At 40.2% G+C, this 17,500-nt stretch overlaps 1 protein-coding gene across 1 annotated transcript in view; it reads right to left on the bottom strand.

The window, feature by feature from the left end:
* Nucleotides 1-17,500, bottom strand: part of LOC128702008 (dynein intermediate chain 3, ciliary-like) — a 54,461-nt gene that overhangs the window by 18,144 nt on the left and 18,817 nt on the right. Inside the window, exons 3-4 of the mRNA XM_070101413.1 lie at nt 11,962-12,223; nt 3,080-3,172 (exon numbers count right to left, since the gene is read on the bottom strand). Coding sequence (XP_069957514.1) covers nt 3,080-3,172; nt 11,962-12,223 — 355 coding nt within the window. The remainder of the gene's footprint in view (nt 1-3,079; nt 3,173-11,961; nt 12,224-17,500) is intronic.

The raw sequence follows: 17,500 nt of genomic DNA on the forward strand, positions 1-17,500 counted from the left end.
AAGAGGCGGGGCCAGGAGCTGACTTTCGATCCCTGCAACCACAATTAGGTGAGTATAATTAGGAAAGTACACACATACACACATACACACACATGGAGCAGGGAGAGAGTGAACCTAATAGCGACCTGAAAAGAAGCGGGGCCAGGAGCTGTGAATCGACCCCTGCAACCACAAATAGTTAAACATACACACACACACACATACTCACCAAACCATACCCCCGGCCGGGATTGAACCCGCGGTCATAGAGTCTCAAAACTCCACCCCGTCGCGTTAGCCACTAGACCAGCTAGCCACAATAAGATTCATCCAACTAGATATATTTCTACACCATAGGAAGTTTAGCACAGGCACCACTGTGACTACAAATGCAAGTTTTTACAGACGAATCTCCAGCTAGCGTGGCCGTGACGAACTCTAGCTATGGTGTAGAAATATACCTAGTTGGATGAATCTTATTGTGGCTAGCTGGTCTAGTGGCTAACGCGACGGGCTGGAGTTTTGAGACTCTATGACCGCGGGTTCAATCCCGACCGGGGGTATGGTTTGTTTGCAATCGTGTCATTACGATTTCTTGAGACATACTCCCCAACACAAACAAATATTTCCAACCCAGCAGCATCAACATGCACCTCTGTCATTCATAATTCAACATTCATCTCCCGGTAGAGAGATGCTCCAGCATCCTCCTCCCAGTCGAAATACCTCGCTTCTATATGCATAGCAAATAATACTCAAGTACAACTTTTGTCATAAGTACACGTACGGGAGAGGGCTAAAATAGATATTTATTCACCTCACGATATATATATATATATATATATATATATATATATATATATATATATATATATATATATATATATATATATATATATATATATATATATATATATATATATATATATGTCGTGCCGACTAGGCAGAATTTGAGATCTTGGCTTAAATAGCAACTCTCATCTTGCCGTATAGGACAAGTGAAAATTTGTGTATGCAATAATTTCGCCAAAATCATACTGAACCTAACGAAAAAAATATATTTGATTGTGTTTGTTTAGTACTTAATTATTGTAAACGTATTTAAAATATATTTAGTTGGGTTAGGTTAAAATAAAATTATCTTGTTATAATAAGGTTAGGTAAGTTTTCTAAGATTCTTTTGGTGCAAAATTAAAAATTTCTACATTAACATTAATGAAAAAAATATGTCTTTCAATGTATAAGAGAAAATTTTAGAAAGGACTTAATTTTAAATGAGTTCTTGCTAATTGACCAGTTTTACATATTCGGCACGACATATATATATATATATATATATATATATATAGGTGTGTGTGTGTGTGTGAATAGTCGAAATCTTTTCCTCCTCCGTCTTCACCTGCAGATCCTGAGGCTGTCGGAAAACCTTAAGATTCTGGCGAGAAAAGTGGTCAGCAGGAGACATCTTCCTCCGGTAAATTCCCACTGCCGTTTTAAAACAATTTTTCTCTTTGCTTCCCACTCGTGTCTAGATGGCGACCCTCCAGCAGTGACGAGGAAAGGAAACTGGCTGTAGGACCAGCGTTTATTTGGTTAGAGCAACGTTTCGTTCTGCGTTGAGTTCGATCATGGCTTCATAAAGCCCTACACAGCGAAATGTTGCCCCGACAAAAGCATTTTCTGTAGTCTGTGTTTTGGTTCTCTTTTTCGTCTCTGTTTTTATTCTCTGCTTATTCTAAAACCGTTTCCTGTTAATACATATATACCATTACGTACGTCACATGACACTCTGAACATGTTACGTACATAACACGACACACTGAACATGTTACGTACATGACACGACACACTGAACTTGTTACGTACATGACACGACACACTGAACATGTTACGTACATGACACGACACACTGAACATGTTACGTACATGACACGACACACTGAACATGTTACGTACATGACACGACACACTGAACATGTTACGTACATGACACGACACACTGAACATGTTACGTACATGACACGACACACTGAACATGTTACGTACATGACACGACACACTAAATATTCTTGTGCTGTATTTTATGTTTGTATAAAAACTGATTTAATCGTAAGTGTCTTATATGAAATACAGTGTTTAATTAATTAAACTGGGTCCATTATTTTGAAACACTCTGCACATACAGTGTGTACCCGATCTGTACCCGTATCTGTACATATCGCTACATGTACAACTGTATTTGTTCCATGGTTCTCTTCCACACAACATTATCTGTATTTGTCCCAGTCTTCTCTTCTACACAACATTATCTGTAGTTACCTCTGTACGTTATCCTGGTCCTTGTATTTGTAAGCATAATTCCCAATGAGAATGCATTTGTACCTACTTGTGCCTGAACGCTTTCTTACAGTCCAAGAAAATGCACTCTATCCACCCCTCTCTCTACTTTCTTACTGCTGTCACCCTGTCATAGAACTCCAGTAGGTTTGTGACACAGGATTTCCCATCCCTGAAACCGTGCTGGTTGTCGTTGATAAGATCATTCCTTTCTAGGTGCTCCACCACTCTTCTCCTTATAATCTTCTCCATGGCTTTGCATACTATATACGTGTCAGTGTGTGTGTGTGTGTGTGTGTGTGTGTGTGTGTGTGTGTGTGTGTGTGTGTGTGTGTGTGTGTGTGTGTGTGTGTGTGTGTGTGTGTGTGCGTGTGTGTGTGTGTGTGTGCGCGCATGTACAGTCACAGGTACTGAAGTGAACACAGATTCACCTAAATATTCACATATAATACTGAATTCTGAATAAAGTCTTGTTTCAGTTAACAAGCCACCTAATGTCAAGGAATCAGATGTCCCTTCAGTACCACCAAACTACCACACATGGACCGGGTCGCAGGGGTGGTGATCCCCGGAATACCCTACACGTAAGCTCCAGATATGTCCATTAACAACTCCAAATAGAATGAAATCGCCATTGCATTCATATCGACAGTGACTGGAGGGATATCAAGTTTGATCATAGGAATGGAAGGGTAGCTCCAGTGCCCTACATCAAGTACACGAAAGGGTGGTAGAAAGAAGGCAAGTTTGCAACCTAACTGACCAGCAGCGATGACGTTATTGTCTCTGATGTTGTACTGTAGACATTGTAGCCAAGCAGGTCCCACCAGCTCCAGTTCTGGGTGACTGCTCGTGTCTGTGGAGAGACATCATATATATATATATATATATATATATATATATATATATATATATATATATATATATATATATGTATATAAATAGCGAGTTAGGAGTGAATGGAGACGAATGGTATTGATGACCTGGCGAGCTGTTGGAGTGTGAGCAGGGTAATATTTATGAAGGGATTCAGAGAAACCGGTTATTTTTGTATAGTCGGTCTTGAGTCCTGGAAATGGGAAGTACAATGCCTGCACTTTAAAGGAGGGGTTTGGGATGTTGGCAGTTTGGAGGGATATGTTGTATATCTTTATATGTGTATGCTTCTAGACTGTTGTATTCTGAGCACCTCTGCAAAAACAGTGATTATGTGTGAGTGAGGTGAAAGTGTTGAATGATGATGAAAGTATTTTCTTTTGGGGGATTTTCTTTCTTTTTGGATCACCCTGCCTCGGTGGGTCACCCTGCCTCGGTGGTAGACGGCCAACTTGTTAAATATATATATATATATATATATATATATATATATATATATATATATATATATATATATATATATATATATATATATATATATATATATATATATATATATATATATATATGTCGTGCCGAATAGGCAGAACTTGCGATCTTGGCTTAAATAGCAACGCTCATCTTGCCATATAGGACAAGTGAAAATTTGTGTATGCAATAATTTCCCCAAAATCATTCTGAACCTAACGAAAAAAATATATTTCACTGTGTTTGTTTAGTATTAAATTATTTTAAACAAATCTAAAATATATTTAGTTGGGTTAGGCTAAAATAAATTGTTCTTGTTATAATAAGGTTAGGTAAGTTTTCTAAGATTCGTTTGGTGCAAAATTATAAATTTTTACTTTAACATTAATGAAAAAAATATATCTTTAAACATATAAGAAAAAATTTTGGAAAGGACTTAATTTTAAATGAGTTCTTGCTAATTGACCAGTTTTACATATTCCGCACGACATATATATATATATATATATATATATTTTTATTTTTATTATCACACTGGCCGATTCCCACCAAGGCAGGGTGGCCCGAAAAAGAAAAACTTTCACCATCATTCGCTCCATCACTGTCTTGCCAGAAGGGTGCTTTACACTACAGTTTTTAAACTGCAACATTAACACCCCTCCTTCAGAGTGCAGGCACTGTACTTCCCATCTCCAGGACTCAAGTCCGGCCTGCCGGTTTCCCTGAATCCCTTCATAAATGTTACTTTGCTCACACTCCAACAGCACGTCAAGTATTAAAAAACCATTTGTCTCCATTCACTCCTATCAAACACGCTCACGCATGCCTGCTGGAAGTCCAAGCCCCTCGCACACAAAACCTCCTTTACCCCCTCCCTCCAACCCTTCCTAGGCCGACCCCTACCCCGCCTTCCTTCCACTACAGACTGATACACTCTTGAAGTCATTCTGTTTCGCTCCATTCTCTCTACATGTCCGAACCACCTCAACAACCCTTCCTCAGCCCTCTGGACAACAGTTTTGGTAATCCCGCACCTCCTCCTAACTTCCAAACTACGAATTCTCTGCATTATATTCACACCACACATTGCCCTCAGACATGACATCTCCACTGCCTCCAGCCTTCTCCTCGCTGCAACATTCATCACCCACGCTTCACACCCATATAAGAGCGTTGGTAAAACTATACTCTCATACATTCCCCTCTTTGCCTCCAAGGACAAAGTTCTTTGTCTCCACAGACTCCTAAGTGCACCACTCACTCTTTTTCCCTCATCAATTCTATGATTCACCTCATCTTTCATAGACCCATCCGCTGACACGTCCACTCCCAAATATCTGAATACGTTCACCTCCTCCATACTCTCTCCCTCCAATCTGATATTCAATCTTTCATCACCTAATCTTTTTGTTATCCTCATAACCTTACTCTTTCCTGTATTCACCTTTAATTTTCTTCTTTTGCACACCCTACCAAATTCATCCACCAATCTCTGCAGCTTCTCTTCAGAATCTCCCAAGAGCACAGTGTCATCAGCAAAGAGCAGCTGTGACAACTCCCACTTTGTGTGTGATTCTTTATCTTTTAACTCCACGCCTCTTGCCAAGACCCTCGCATTTACTTCTCTTACAACCCCATCTATAAATATATTAAACAACCACGGTGACATCACACATCCTTGTCTAAGGCCTACTTTTACTGGGAAAAAATTTCCCTCTTTCCTACATACTCTAACTTGAGCCTCACTATCCTCGTAAAAACTCTTCACTGCTTTCAGTAACCTACCTCCTACACCATACACTTGCAACATCTGCCACATTGCCCCCCTATCCACCCTGTCATACGCCTTTTCCAAATCCATAAATGCCACAAAGACCTCTTTAGCCTTATCTAAATACTGTTCACTTATATGTTTCACTGTAAACACCTGGTCCACACACCCCCTACCTTTCCTAAAGCCTCCTTGTTCATCTGCTATCCTATTCTCCGTCTTACTCTTAATTCTTTCAATTATAACTCTACCATACACTTTACCAGGTACACACAACAGACTTATCCCCCTATAATTTTTGCACTCTCTTTCATCCCCTTTGCCTTTATACAAAGGAACTATGCATGCTCTCTGCCAATCCCTAGGTACCTTACCCTCTTCCATACATTTATTAAATAATTGCACCAACCACTCCAAAACTATATCCCCACCTGCTTTTAACATTTCTATCTTTATCCCATCAATCCCGGCTGCCTTACCCCCTTTCATTTTACCTACTGCCTCACGAACTTCCCCCACACTCACAACTGGCTCTTCCTCACTCCTACAAGATGTTATTCCTCCTTGCCCTATACACGAAATCACAGCTTCCCTATCTTCATCAACATTTAACAATTCCTCAAAATATTCCCTCCATCTTCCCAATACCTCTAACTCTCCATTTAATAACTCTCCTCTCCTATTTTTAACTGACAAATCCATTTGTTCTCTAGGCTTTCTTAACTTGTTAATCTCACTCCAAAACTTTTTCTTATTTTCAACAAAATTTGTTGATAACATCTCACCCACTCTCTCATTTGCTCTCTTTTTACATTGCTTCACCACTCTCTTAACCTCTCTCTTTTTCTCCATATACTCTTCCCTCCTTGCATCACTTCTACTTTGTAAAAACTTCTCATATGCTAACTTTTTCTCCCTTACTACTCTCTTTACATCATCATTCCACCAATCACTCCTCTTCCCTCCTGCACCCACTTTCCTGTAACCACAAACTTCTGCTGAACACTCTAACACTACATTTTTAAACCTACCCCATACCTCTTCGACCCCATTGCCTATGCTCTCATTAGCCCATCTATCCTCCAATAGCTGTTTATATCTTACCCTAACTGCCTCCTCTTTTAGTTTATAAACCTTCACCTCTCTCTTCCCTGATGCTTCTATTCTCCTTGTATCCCATCTACCTTTTACTCTCAGTGTAGCTACAACTAGAAAGTGATCTGATATATCTGTGGCCCCTCTATAAACATGTACATCCTGAAGTCTACTCAACAGTCTTTTATCTACCAATACATAATCCAACAAACTACTGTCATTTCGCCCTACATCATATCGTGTATACTTATTTATCCTCTTTTTCTTAAAATATGTATTACCTATAAAATATGTATTACCTATATATATATATATATATATATATATATATATATATATATATATATATATATATATATATATATATATATATATATATATATATATATATATATATATATATATATATATATATTTATTTATTATCACACTGGCCAATTCCCACCAAGGCAGGGTGGCCCGAAATATATATATATATATATATATATATATATATATATATATATATATATATATATATATAATGTTTCGTCAATGTATTTTGTCTTTAAATAAAATATATATACATAATATAGGGGGTGGTAGGAGAAAATTCTCAAACAGCTTCAGGGAGAATCTTGAGTTTTCCCTGAAGAAAGTTTATTCTTTTCTCTGAGGATGAGGGTCCCCATTACAGTTCTAGAGGTGGTACCTCCCTATATTATATATATATATATATATATATATATATATATATATATATATATATATATATATATATATATATATATATATATATATTATATATATATATATATATATATATATATATATATATATATATATATATATATATATATTAGGTAGTAGGTTGGTAGACAGCAACCACCCAGTGAGGTACTACCGTCCTGCCAAGTGAGTGTAAAACGAAAGCCTGTAATTGTTTTACATGATGGTAGGATTGCTGGTGTCTTTTGTCTGTCTCATAAATATGCAAGATTACAGGTACGTCTTGCTACTTCTACTTACACTTAGGTCTCACTACACATACATGTACACATTTATTTATACACACTCATCTGAGTTTTCTTTGATTTTATCTTAATAGTTCTTGGTCTTATTACTTTTCCTTTTATATCCATGGGGAAGTGGAATAAGAATCTTTCCTCCGTAAGCCATGCGTGTTGTAAAAGTCACCTAAAATGCCGGGAACAATGGGCTAGTAACCCTTTTCCTGTAAAGATTACTAAAGAGAGTAAGAAGAAGAAAATTGTCAAAGTGGGAAGTCTGAATGTGCGTGGATGTTGTGCAGATGATAAGAAAGAGATGATTGTGGATGTTATGAATGAGAAGAAACTGGATGTCCTGGCTTTAAGTGAAACAAAGCTGAAGGGGGTGGGAGAGTTTCAGTGGAGAGGAATAAATGGGATTAGGTCAGGGGTTTCAAATAGAGTTAGAGCTAAAGAAGGAGTAGCAATAATGTTGATGGATAAGCTATGGCAGGAAAAGAGGGACTATAAATGTATTAATTCAAGGATTATGTGGAGAAAAATAAAGATTGGATGTGAAAAGTGGGTTATAGTAAGCGTGTATGCACCTGGAGAAGAGAGAAGTGTAGAGGAGAGAGATAGATTTTGGGAAATGTTGAGTGAATGCGTGGGGAGTTTTGAATCAAGTGTGAGAGTAATGGTGGTTGGGGATTTCAATGCTAAAGTGGGTAAAAATGTTATAGAGGGAGTAGTAGGTAAATTTTGGGTTCCAGGGGTAAATGTAAATGGGGAGCCCTTAATTGAACTATGAAAAAGAGGATAAATAAACATACAAGGTATGATGTAGCACGTAATGAAAGTAGTTTGTTAGATTATGTATTGATGGATAAAAGGTTGATGGGTAGGCTCCAGGATGTACATGTTTATAGAGGGGCAACTGATATATCGGATCATTATTTAGTTGTAGCTACAGTTAGAGTAAGAGGTAGATGGGAAAAGAGGAAGGTGGCAACAACAAGTAAGAGGGAGGTGAAAGTGTATAAACTAAGGGAGGAGGAAGTTCGGGTGAGATATAAGCGACTATTGGCAGAAAGGTGGGCTAGTGCAAAGATGAGTAGTGGGGGGGTTGAAGAGGGTTGGAATAGTTTTAAAAATGCAGTATTAGAATGTGGGGCAGAAGTTTGTGGTTATAGGAGGGTGGGTGCAGGAGGAAAGAGGAGTGATTGGTGGAATGATGAAGTTAAGGGTGTGATAAAAGAGAAAAAGGTAGCTTATGAGAGGTTTTTACAAAGCAGAAGTGTTATAAGAAGAGCAGAGTATATGGAGAGTAAAAGAAAGGTGAAGAGAGTGGTGAGAGAGTGCAAAAGGAGAGCAGATGAGAGAGATTTGGTAATAAGTAATACATATTTTATGAAAAAGAGGATAAATAAATATACAAGGTATGATGTAGCACGTAATGAAAGTAGTTTGTTAGATTATGTATTGGTGGATAAAAGGTTGATGGGTAGGCTCCAGGATGTACATGTTTATAGAGGGGCAACTGATATATTGGATCATTATTTAGTTGTAGCTACAGTTAGAGTAAGAGGTAGATGGGAAAAGAGGAAGGTGGCAACAACAAGTAAGAGGGAGGTGAAAGTGTATAAACTAAGGGAGGAGGAAGTTCGGGTGAGATATAAGCGACTATTGGCAGAAAGGTGGGCTAGTGCAAAGATGAGTAGTGGGGGGGTTGAAGAGGGTTGGAATAGTTTTAAAAATGCAGTATTAGAATGTGGGGCAGAAGTTTGTGGTTATAGGAGGGTGGGTGCAGGAGGAAAGAGGAGTGATTGGTGGAATGATGAAGTTAAGGGTGTGATAAAAGAGAAAAAGGTAGCTTATGAGAGGTTTTTACAAAGCAGAAGTGTTATAAGAAGAGCAGAGTATATGGAGAGTAAAAGAAAGGTGAAGAGAGTGGTGAGAGAGTGCAAAAGGAGAGCAGATGATAGAGTGGGAGAGGCACTGTCAAGAAATTTTAATGAAAATAAGAAAAAAAAATTGGAGTGAGTTAAACAAGTCAAGAAAGCCTAGGGAAAGTATGGATTTGTCAGTTAAAAACAGAGTAGGGGAGTTAGTAGATGGGGAGATGGAGGTATTAGGTAGATGGCGAGAATATTTTGAGGAACTTTTAAATGCTAAGGAAGAAAGAGAGGCAGTAATTTCATGCACTGCTCAGGGAGGTATACCATCTTTTAGGAGTGAAGAAGAGCAGAATGTAAGTGTGGTGGAGGTACGTGAGGCATTACGTAGAATGAAAGGGGGTAAAGCAGCTGGAACTGATGGGATCATGACAGAAACGTTAAAAGCAGGGGGGGATTTAGTGTTGGAGTGGTTGGTACTTTTGTTTAATAAATGTATGAAAGAGGGGAAGGTACCTAGGAATTGGCGGAGACCATGTATAGTCCCTTTATATAAAGGGAAAGGGGACAAAAGAGAATGTAAAAATTATAGAGGAATAAGTTTACTGAGTATACCAGGAAAAGTGTACGGTAGGGTTATAACTGAAAGAATTAGAGGTAAGACAGAATGTAGGATTGCGGATGAGCAAGGAGGTTTCAGAGTGGGTAGGGGATGTGTAGATCAAGTGTTTACATTGAAGCATATATGTGAACAGTATTTAGATAAAGGTAGGGAAGTTTTTATTGCATTTATGGATTTAGAAAAGGCATATGATAGAGTGGATAGAGGAGCAATGTGGCAGATGTTGCAAGTATATAGAATAGGTGGTAAGTTATTAAATGCTGTAAAGAGTTTTTATGAGGATAGTGAGGCTTAGGTTAGGGTGTGTAGAAGAGAGGGAGACTACTTCCTAGTAAAAGTAGGTCTTAGACAGGGATGTGTAATGTCACCATGGTTGTTTAATATATTTATAGATGGGGTTGTAAAGGAAGTAAATGCTAGGGTGTTCGGGAGAGGGGTGGGATTAAATTTTGGGGAATCAAATTCAAAATGGGAATTGACACAGTTACTTTTTGCTGATGATACTGTGCTTATGGGAGATTCTAAAGAAAAATTGCAAAGGTTAGTGGATGAGTTTGGGAATGTGTGTAAAGGTAGAAAGTTGAAAATGAACATAGAAAAGAGTAAGGTGATGAGGGTATCAAATGATTTAGATAAAGAAAAAATGGATATTAAATTGGGGAGGAGGAGTATGGAAGAAGTGAATGTTTTCAGATACTTGGGAGTTGACGTGTCAGCGGATGGATTTATGAAGGATGAGGTTAATCATAGAATTGATGAGGGAAAAAAGGTGAGTGGTGCTTTGAGGTATATGTGGAGTCAAAAAACGTTATCTATCGAGGCAAAGAAGGGAATGTATGAAAGTATAGTAGTACCAACACTCTTATATGGATGTGAAGCTTGGGTGGTAAATGCAGCAGCGAGGAGACGGTTGGAGGCAGTGGAGATGTCCTGTCTAAGGGCAATGTGTGGTGTAAATATTATGCAGAAAATTCGGAGTGTGGAAATTAGGAAAAGGTGTGGAGTTAATAAGAGTATTAGTCAGAGGGCAGAAGAGGGGTTGTTGAGGTGGTTTGGTCATTTAGAGAGAATGGATCAAAGTAGAATGACATGGAAAGCATATAAATCTATAGGGGAAGGATGGCGGGGTTGGGGTCGTCCTCGAAAGGGTTGGAGAGAGGGGATAAAGGAGGTTTTGTGGGCAAGGGGCTTGGACTTCCAGCAAGTGTGCGTGAGCATGTTAGATAGGAGTGAATGGAAACGAATGGTACTTGGGACCCGACGATCTGTTGGAGTGTGAGCAGGATAATATTTAGTGAAGGGATTCAGGGAAACCGGTTATTTTCATATAGTCGGACTTGAGTCCTGGACATGGGAAGTATAATGCCTGCACTTTAAAGGAGGGGTTTGGGATATTGGCAGTTTGGAGGGATATGTTGTGTATCTTTATACGTATATGCTTCTAAACTGTTGTGTTCTGAGCACCTCTGCAAAAACAGTGATTATGTGTGAGTGTGGTGAAAGTGTTGAATGATGATGAAAGTATTTGGGTCACCCTGCTTCGGTGGGAGACGGCCGACTTGTTGGAATATATATATATATATATATATATATATATATATATATATATATATATATATATATATATATATATATATATATATATATATATATATATATATATATATATATATATATATATATATATATATATATATATATATATATATATATATATATAACAGGACTTGAGTCCTGGAGGTAGAACTTATGGTGCCTGTACGCTGAAGGAGGGGAGAGGATGTTACGATTCCTTGATCCTCTGAACGTGAAATCAACAAGAGAGCAAGATAGCACATGAGTGAATGATGGTGAATGTGATTCATCACTTCTGCTCACTTTACCTCCGTGGGAGACAGCCGATGAATATATCGAACAGGCTGAGGAAGACAGAACGCATCATCAACTTACTAATATCCCAGACGAAGGACTCCTTCGGGGTGGCTTCCTTCAGCCCCATGAACTTGGAGGAGGAGTAGGCAGCAGCGATCTTATGACCTCCTTCAGGAGCGAAAGTCAAGGAAGTGACCATTCTCTGACCGGCGTGGGGATCCCTGATGACGTTGACAGTCTTGATGGGCTCCGGCTCCTCCACCATAGGACTCTCCTCATTCTCGAAGTACATCTCGTAGATGTCGATGGCGTTGTTCTGACGGATGCAGTGTTCGATCCTCTGATGGGGAGATTTCCGGGACGGTATTAAAGAAAACGTGAGTATTGTGCATAATTTCTTATCTAATTGATTTTAAATATATTTTTTTATATCCTGTTGCTGATGACATAAGTGGAAAAATTATTATAGTCTCATTAATCACGAAGAAATATGAAATCGACGAGAATGTGAAACAGGCCACCAAAAATCTCCACCACCACCACCACCACCACCATCACCACCACCATCACCACCACCACCACCACCACCATCACCACCACCACCACCACCACCACCACCACCACCACCACCACCACCACCACCACCACCACCACCACCACCACCACCACCACCACCACCACCACCACCACCACCACCACCACCACCACCACCATCACCACCACCACCACCACCATCACCACCACCACCACCACCACCACCACCACCACCACCACCACCACCACCACCACCACCACCACCACCACCACCACCACTATTACAACCTAGGATTTCAAATGGCCTGTTATCCCAGGTGTAATGGGAGCAAATAAACACAGTAGAAAAAGTTTAGACTTATATTATCCTTCACCAATTATAACAGCAATATGTACACTATGTACAGTGATAAATATAGTGCACTCCACGGTAAGCAAGGCAGAAATAGAAGCCACAAGATAGCAGACCGTGCTTCAACCAGCTCTAGAGTGGGAATGACAAGGGCAGACAGGAGAGCGGTATCCACATAACCTCTGCGATTGTCAATCCCACCTTCTTATTGGCTAGAACCTGGTCACTAGTTGAACGATGGGGCCCCATCATCAACTCTTAGCAACCTGGTTCGCTGGTTGGGGGAGATAGCCTGTAAATGAGGGTGTGTCCATGCGCCGAATAAAGGTTACGTACTCTTTGCATGCCACACCCCCACCCCCGAGAAGGCTCAGGATTAGGCTGCCACCTCCCAGTGGTAACCGTGCCGCCATGGCACAAAATAATGGGACCGCCTATCCTCTCCACCATCCAACTCTTAGATAGAGCTCAGCTTTCCTAGTGCCTGAAAGCCAAACCCTAAACTCAGAGTGAGACAGCAGTCAGATAAGCCAACATAGGTCCAAGATACAAGCGGACGGTAGCCCGTATCCCCTCACTAAAAAAAACCCCCACATCAGGGGATAAAAAAAAGAGCTTGAAAGGGGGGTTACCACAAATACATCCTAACCTAAATAAAATATTAAACTAGACTCTTGACAAAGAGTCTGCCAACACATTTTCTTTGCCGGCAATGTAACGAATTTTGAAGTTATAGGGCTGCAGCCTGAGCGTCCAACGCATAAGCCTTGTGTTGTGATTCTTCATGGCTTGGAGATAGACTAACGGGTTGTGATCACTGTAGACTGTGACCACCTGCGATGTCTGGCCCACATAAACATCGAAATGCTCCAAAGCCATTACCAGCGCGAGGGCTTCTTTTTCAATGGTAGAGTAAGCTCTCTGATGTGGCTGGAACTTAGCTGAAAAGTATGCTACAGGCTGCAACTCCTTGTTCCCGATTTGTAATAGTACCGCCCCAACCCCAGACTCACAAGCATCAACCTGTAATGAAAAAGGTTTGGAGAAGTCTGGAGACAGGAGAATGGGTGCAGAGCACAATAATCTTTTTGCTTTATTAAAAGCAGTGTTACAATCTGACGTCCAATTAAAGGGAACTTTATGACTGGTAAGAGAGGTAAGAGGGGCTACAATATCTGAGAAATTCTTACAGAATCTTCTGTAAAATCCTATCATGCCTAGGAAACGTTGAAGAGATTTCCTATCATGAGGAACTGGATAATCTTTAATCGAAAGAACTTTAGCAAGTTTAGGTGCAACATTACCACTACCTACTTCATGGCCTAGAAAAGTGATAGTGGCCTGGCCAAAGGAAGATTTAGATAAATTAACTGTTAATTGGGAATTCTTAAAGGTCTCAAACAGAGCTTTAAGTCTAAGTAGGTGTTGATCCCAAGTATCAGACACCACAACAATATCATCTAGGTATGCTGCCGTGCCTTCAAGTCCTTTAATAGCCTGATGGATGAGTTTCTGGAATGAAGAGGGGGAATTTTTCATTCCGAAGGGGGTAACTGTATACTGATAATGACCTCCTGGAATTACGAAGGCAGAGATTTCCTTCGCCTTATCTGTCAAAGGTACCTGATAGTAACCTTTAAGGAGATCTAATTTGGACACAAAAGTAGCCTTACCCACAAAGTCAATTACGTCATCCAGACGAGGAAGAGGGTAAGCATCTGTAATTGTGACCTCGTTCACTTTACGGTAGTCTGTGCACATACGAAACCCTCCATCAGCCTTCTTTACTAGGATGCACGGTGAAGCCCATGGACTAGATGACTCCTCCACTAAACCATGTTCTAACAAGAAGTCTACTTCCTGCTGAAGTAACCTTTGCTTTTCAGGATTAGCTCTGTAGGGGGAGAGTTTAATTGGTTTAGATTTTCCCACATCTACATCATGGTAACCTAACGTACATTTTTTCGGCACATCCGAAAAAATATTAGGATATGACTGTAGAAGCTCAGTTAAATTGGTTGCTTGTATTTCAGATAATCCATCCATTAACGGGCTAGGATCCTTGAGGAGGACAGAATTTGAAAGTTTAGTATTAATTTCAGAGATAGAGTGCAAAGAGTCAGAGTCGTCCTCAGAGGTAGAGGACAGAGTCATTACTGGGACTTTATCTGGTGTATGAAAGGCCTTGATTTGATTTATGTGGTAAGTTTTTGTTTTTGAGGTCTTATCAATGGGAGCTACCACATAATTTAAATCAGATAATCTACTTACTATCTGCATAGGTCCCGTAAATCTAGCTTTCAAGGTGTGGCCAGGTATAGGTTCCTGCACCAACACCTTGTCTCCTGGATGGAAGGAGCGGAATTGTGCACTTTTGTCATACCTCTGTTTCATCTTACTTTGAGCTATCTTTAGGTTAGCCGTGGCTAACTCACGTGCCACCTGCAACCTTGAAGACGGGTTGTAGAGTGCTGAGCTTACGTCTTCTCCCATCCATCCTTCTTTGAGCACCCGAAGAGGACCTCGTACATTGTGCCCAAAGATCAGCTCAAACGGACTATACCCTGTAGACTCTTGCACCGTCTCTCGTACTGAGAATAGCAACAACGGTAGAGATTCATCCCAATCTGTCGGAAAGTGCATGCAAAAACTTCTCATCATTGTTTTTAATGTTTGGTGGAATCTTTCCAAGGCGCCTTGGGACTGAGGGTGATAGGCAGTGGATAAGTTGTGAATTATCCCTAACCTAGTTAATACTTCCCTAAATGCTTTGGCAGTGAAGTTAGTACCTTGATCACTTTGTATAGTTTTAGGAATGCCAAAACAAGAAATGAATTTTGTTAAAGCTTTGAGAATAGCTTTAGTATTGATACTACGCATTGGGATCGCTTCAGGATATCTGGTTACTTTATCCATAATTGTAAATAAATACTGATTTCCAGACTTTGACTTAGGTAGTGGACCTACACAATCTATAATTAAATCTGCAAAAGGTTCTCCATCAGCAGGTATGGGTTGGAGAGGTGCAGGTTTAATAGAATGTCCAGGTTTTCCAACTTGCTGACATTCTCGGCAACACCTAATATGATTCTTCACATCTTTCTTTAATGTTGGCCAATAAAATTCTTTTGTGATTCTATACAAGGTTTTTGTAATTCCTAAGTGACCTCCTGATGACGTATTATGAGCTATATTTAATATCTGAGGTCTATACTTGGTTGGAACCACTAACCTGTCGTATAATTGCCGGCCCTCTGTCTCCTTACCAGTCTCAGTGCATACCAAATAATCATTTTTAACTTCATACTTGACTGGATGACCCAAAGAGGATTTACCCATGGCTGCCTCAAAAGTGAATTTTAACGAAGGGTCCTTACGTTGTTCCTCCCGGAAGGACAGTCCCTCGGGCATGGAAACAGAGACATCTGGCAATCCTGCAACCTGGGAATAGGAAGGCTTGATCGGGGTCTGTTCACTTGATTTACGAGACTCCGGCCGGTGTGTCTCATAAAACAACGTGGCTATTCCGAGATCGGAGTCGTCCAAGGATAGGTCAACATTCTCCCCAGACAACCCTTGGGATGTTGCCCGAGTTATGGCCAACACTGGAGAAGCATTAATCATTATAGGTTCAGGACACGAAGTAACAGTAGTAATGTTATTACCCAGTAATAACATGGCATTTTTCATGGGAAATCCTTTTGAGATACCTACAGTCAAGTACCCAGTGTAATATTTGCACTGTACATAAATTTTATGCAAAGGAACTGAATATATAGCTCCTCCGTAAGCTTCCAATAAAACTGAGGAATTCAAGGAAGTATTCTCTGAAAGGGGTAATATTCCTTCTCTGACAAGTGAGCAATATGCTCCAGTATCTCTAAAGGTATTTACTTTAGTTGGTTCTGAGTTTTCCTGAAGGGAAATAAGACTTTCGCAATAATAAGGGGCCATACCTTTTTCTACTTCTCTAGGGGACATGTTACTAGGGATATTAGAGATTTTCCCGATGGGTTGAGGTTTTTGGGGGCAGTTGGAACTGATATGACCTACTTTATTACACCTGAAGCAGACGACAGGCTTGCCCTTTACTCCCTGATGACGTTGCAAGTGGTGTCGTTCTGGCTGGTGCCTCTCTGGATATTGTTGTCGAGATGCTCCATAAGTAGTTTGCCTCTCCGCAGGGGGACCATATGTTGAGAAGCGTGGCTCACCAGGTGACTTGGTTGGATGTCGTAGACGCTCTCCCTCCGGCTGGCACTTCATTCTCCAATGTTGTCGATCTCTGCTCACGCCAGACTGTTGAAAAGAGAGACGGGACCGCTCGGACAAGGAGCGGTTCGTTTCGAAGGTATCAGCCAACCTGGCCGCCTCCAATGCAGTGGTTAAGTCACGATCCTGCAGAAAGACACGAACCTCTGGTCCCACAGACTCCAGCAGGTTATCAATCAGAATAAGCTGCACCAGCTCCTCAAAGTTAGAGACACCACTCGCTTTATACCAGCTGGTAAAAGCTTTGGTTTGCTGTCTCACAAAGTCCACCAGGGATTGACCAAGCTGCCGCCTGTTCAATTTGAAGGTCTTACGATATTTAGCTGGGATACATGTATATGCTCCCAACACTGTGGTCTTCACTACTTGATAATCAGAGAATTCAGCGTCAGTTAATACCGACGTAAATTCCTGTGCCTTACCCAATAATGCTGTATGAACCAACGCTGCCCAGTGCTG

The sequence above is a fragment of the Cherax quadricarinatus genome, chromosome 77, assembly GCF_038502225.1.
Source record: "Cherax quadricarinatus isolate ZL_2023a chromosome 77, ASM3850222v1, whole genome shotgun sequence".
In the NCBI taxonomy this organism is placed as follows: domain Eukaryota; kingdom Metazoa; phylum Arthropoda; class Malacostraca; order Decapoda; family Parastacidae; genus Cherax; species Cherax quadricarinatus.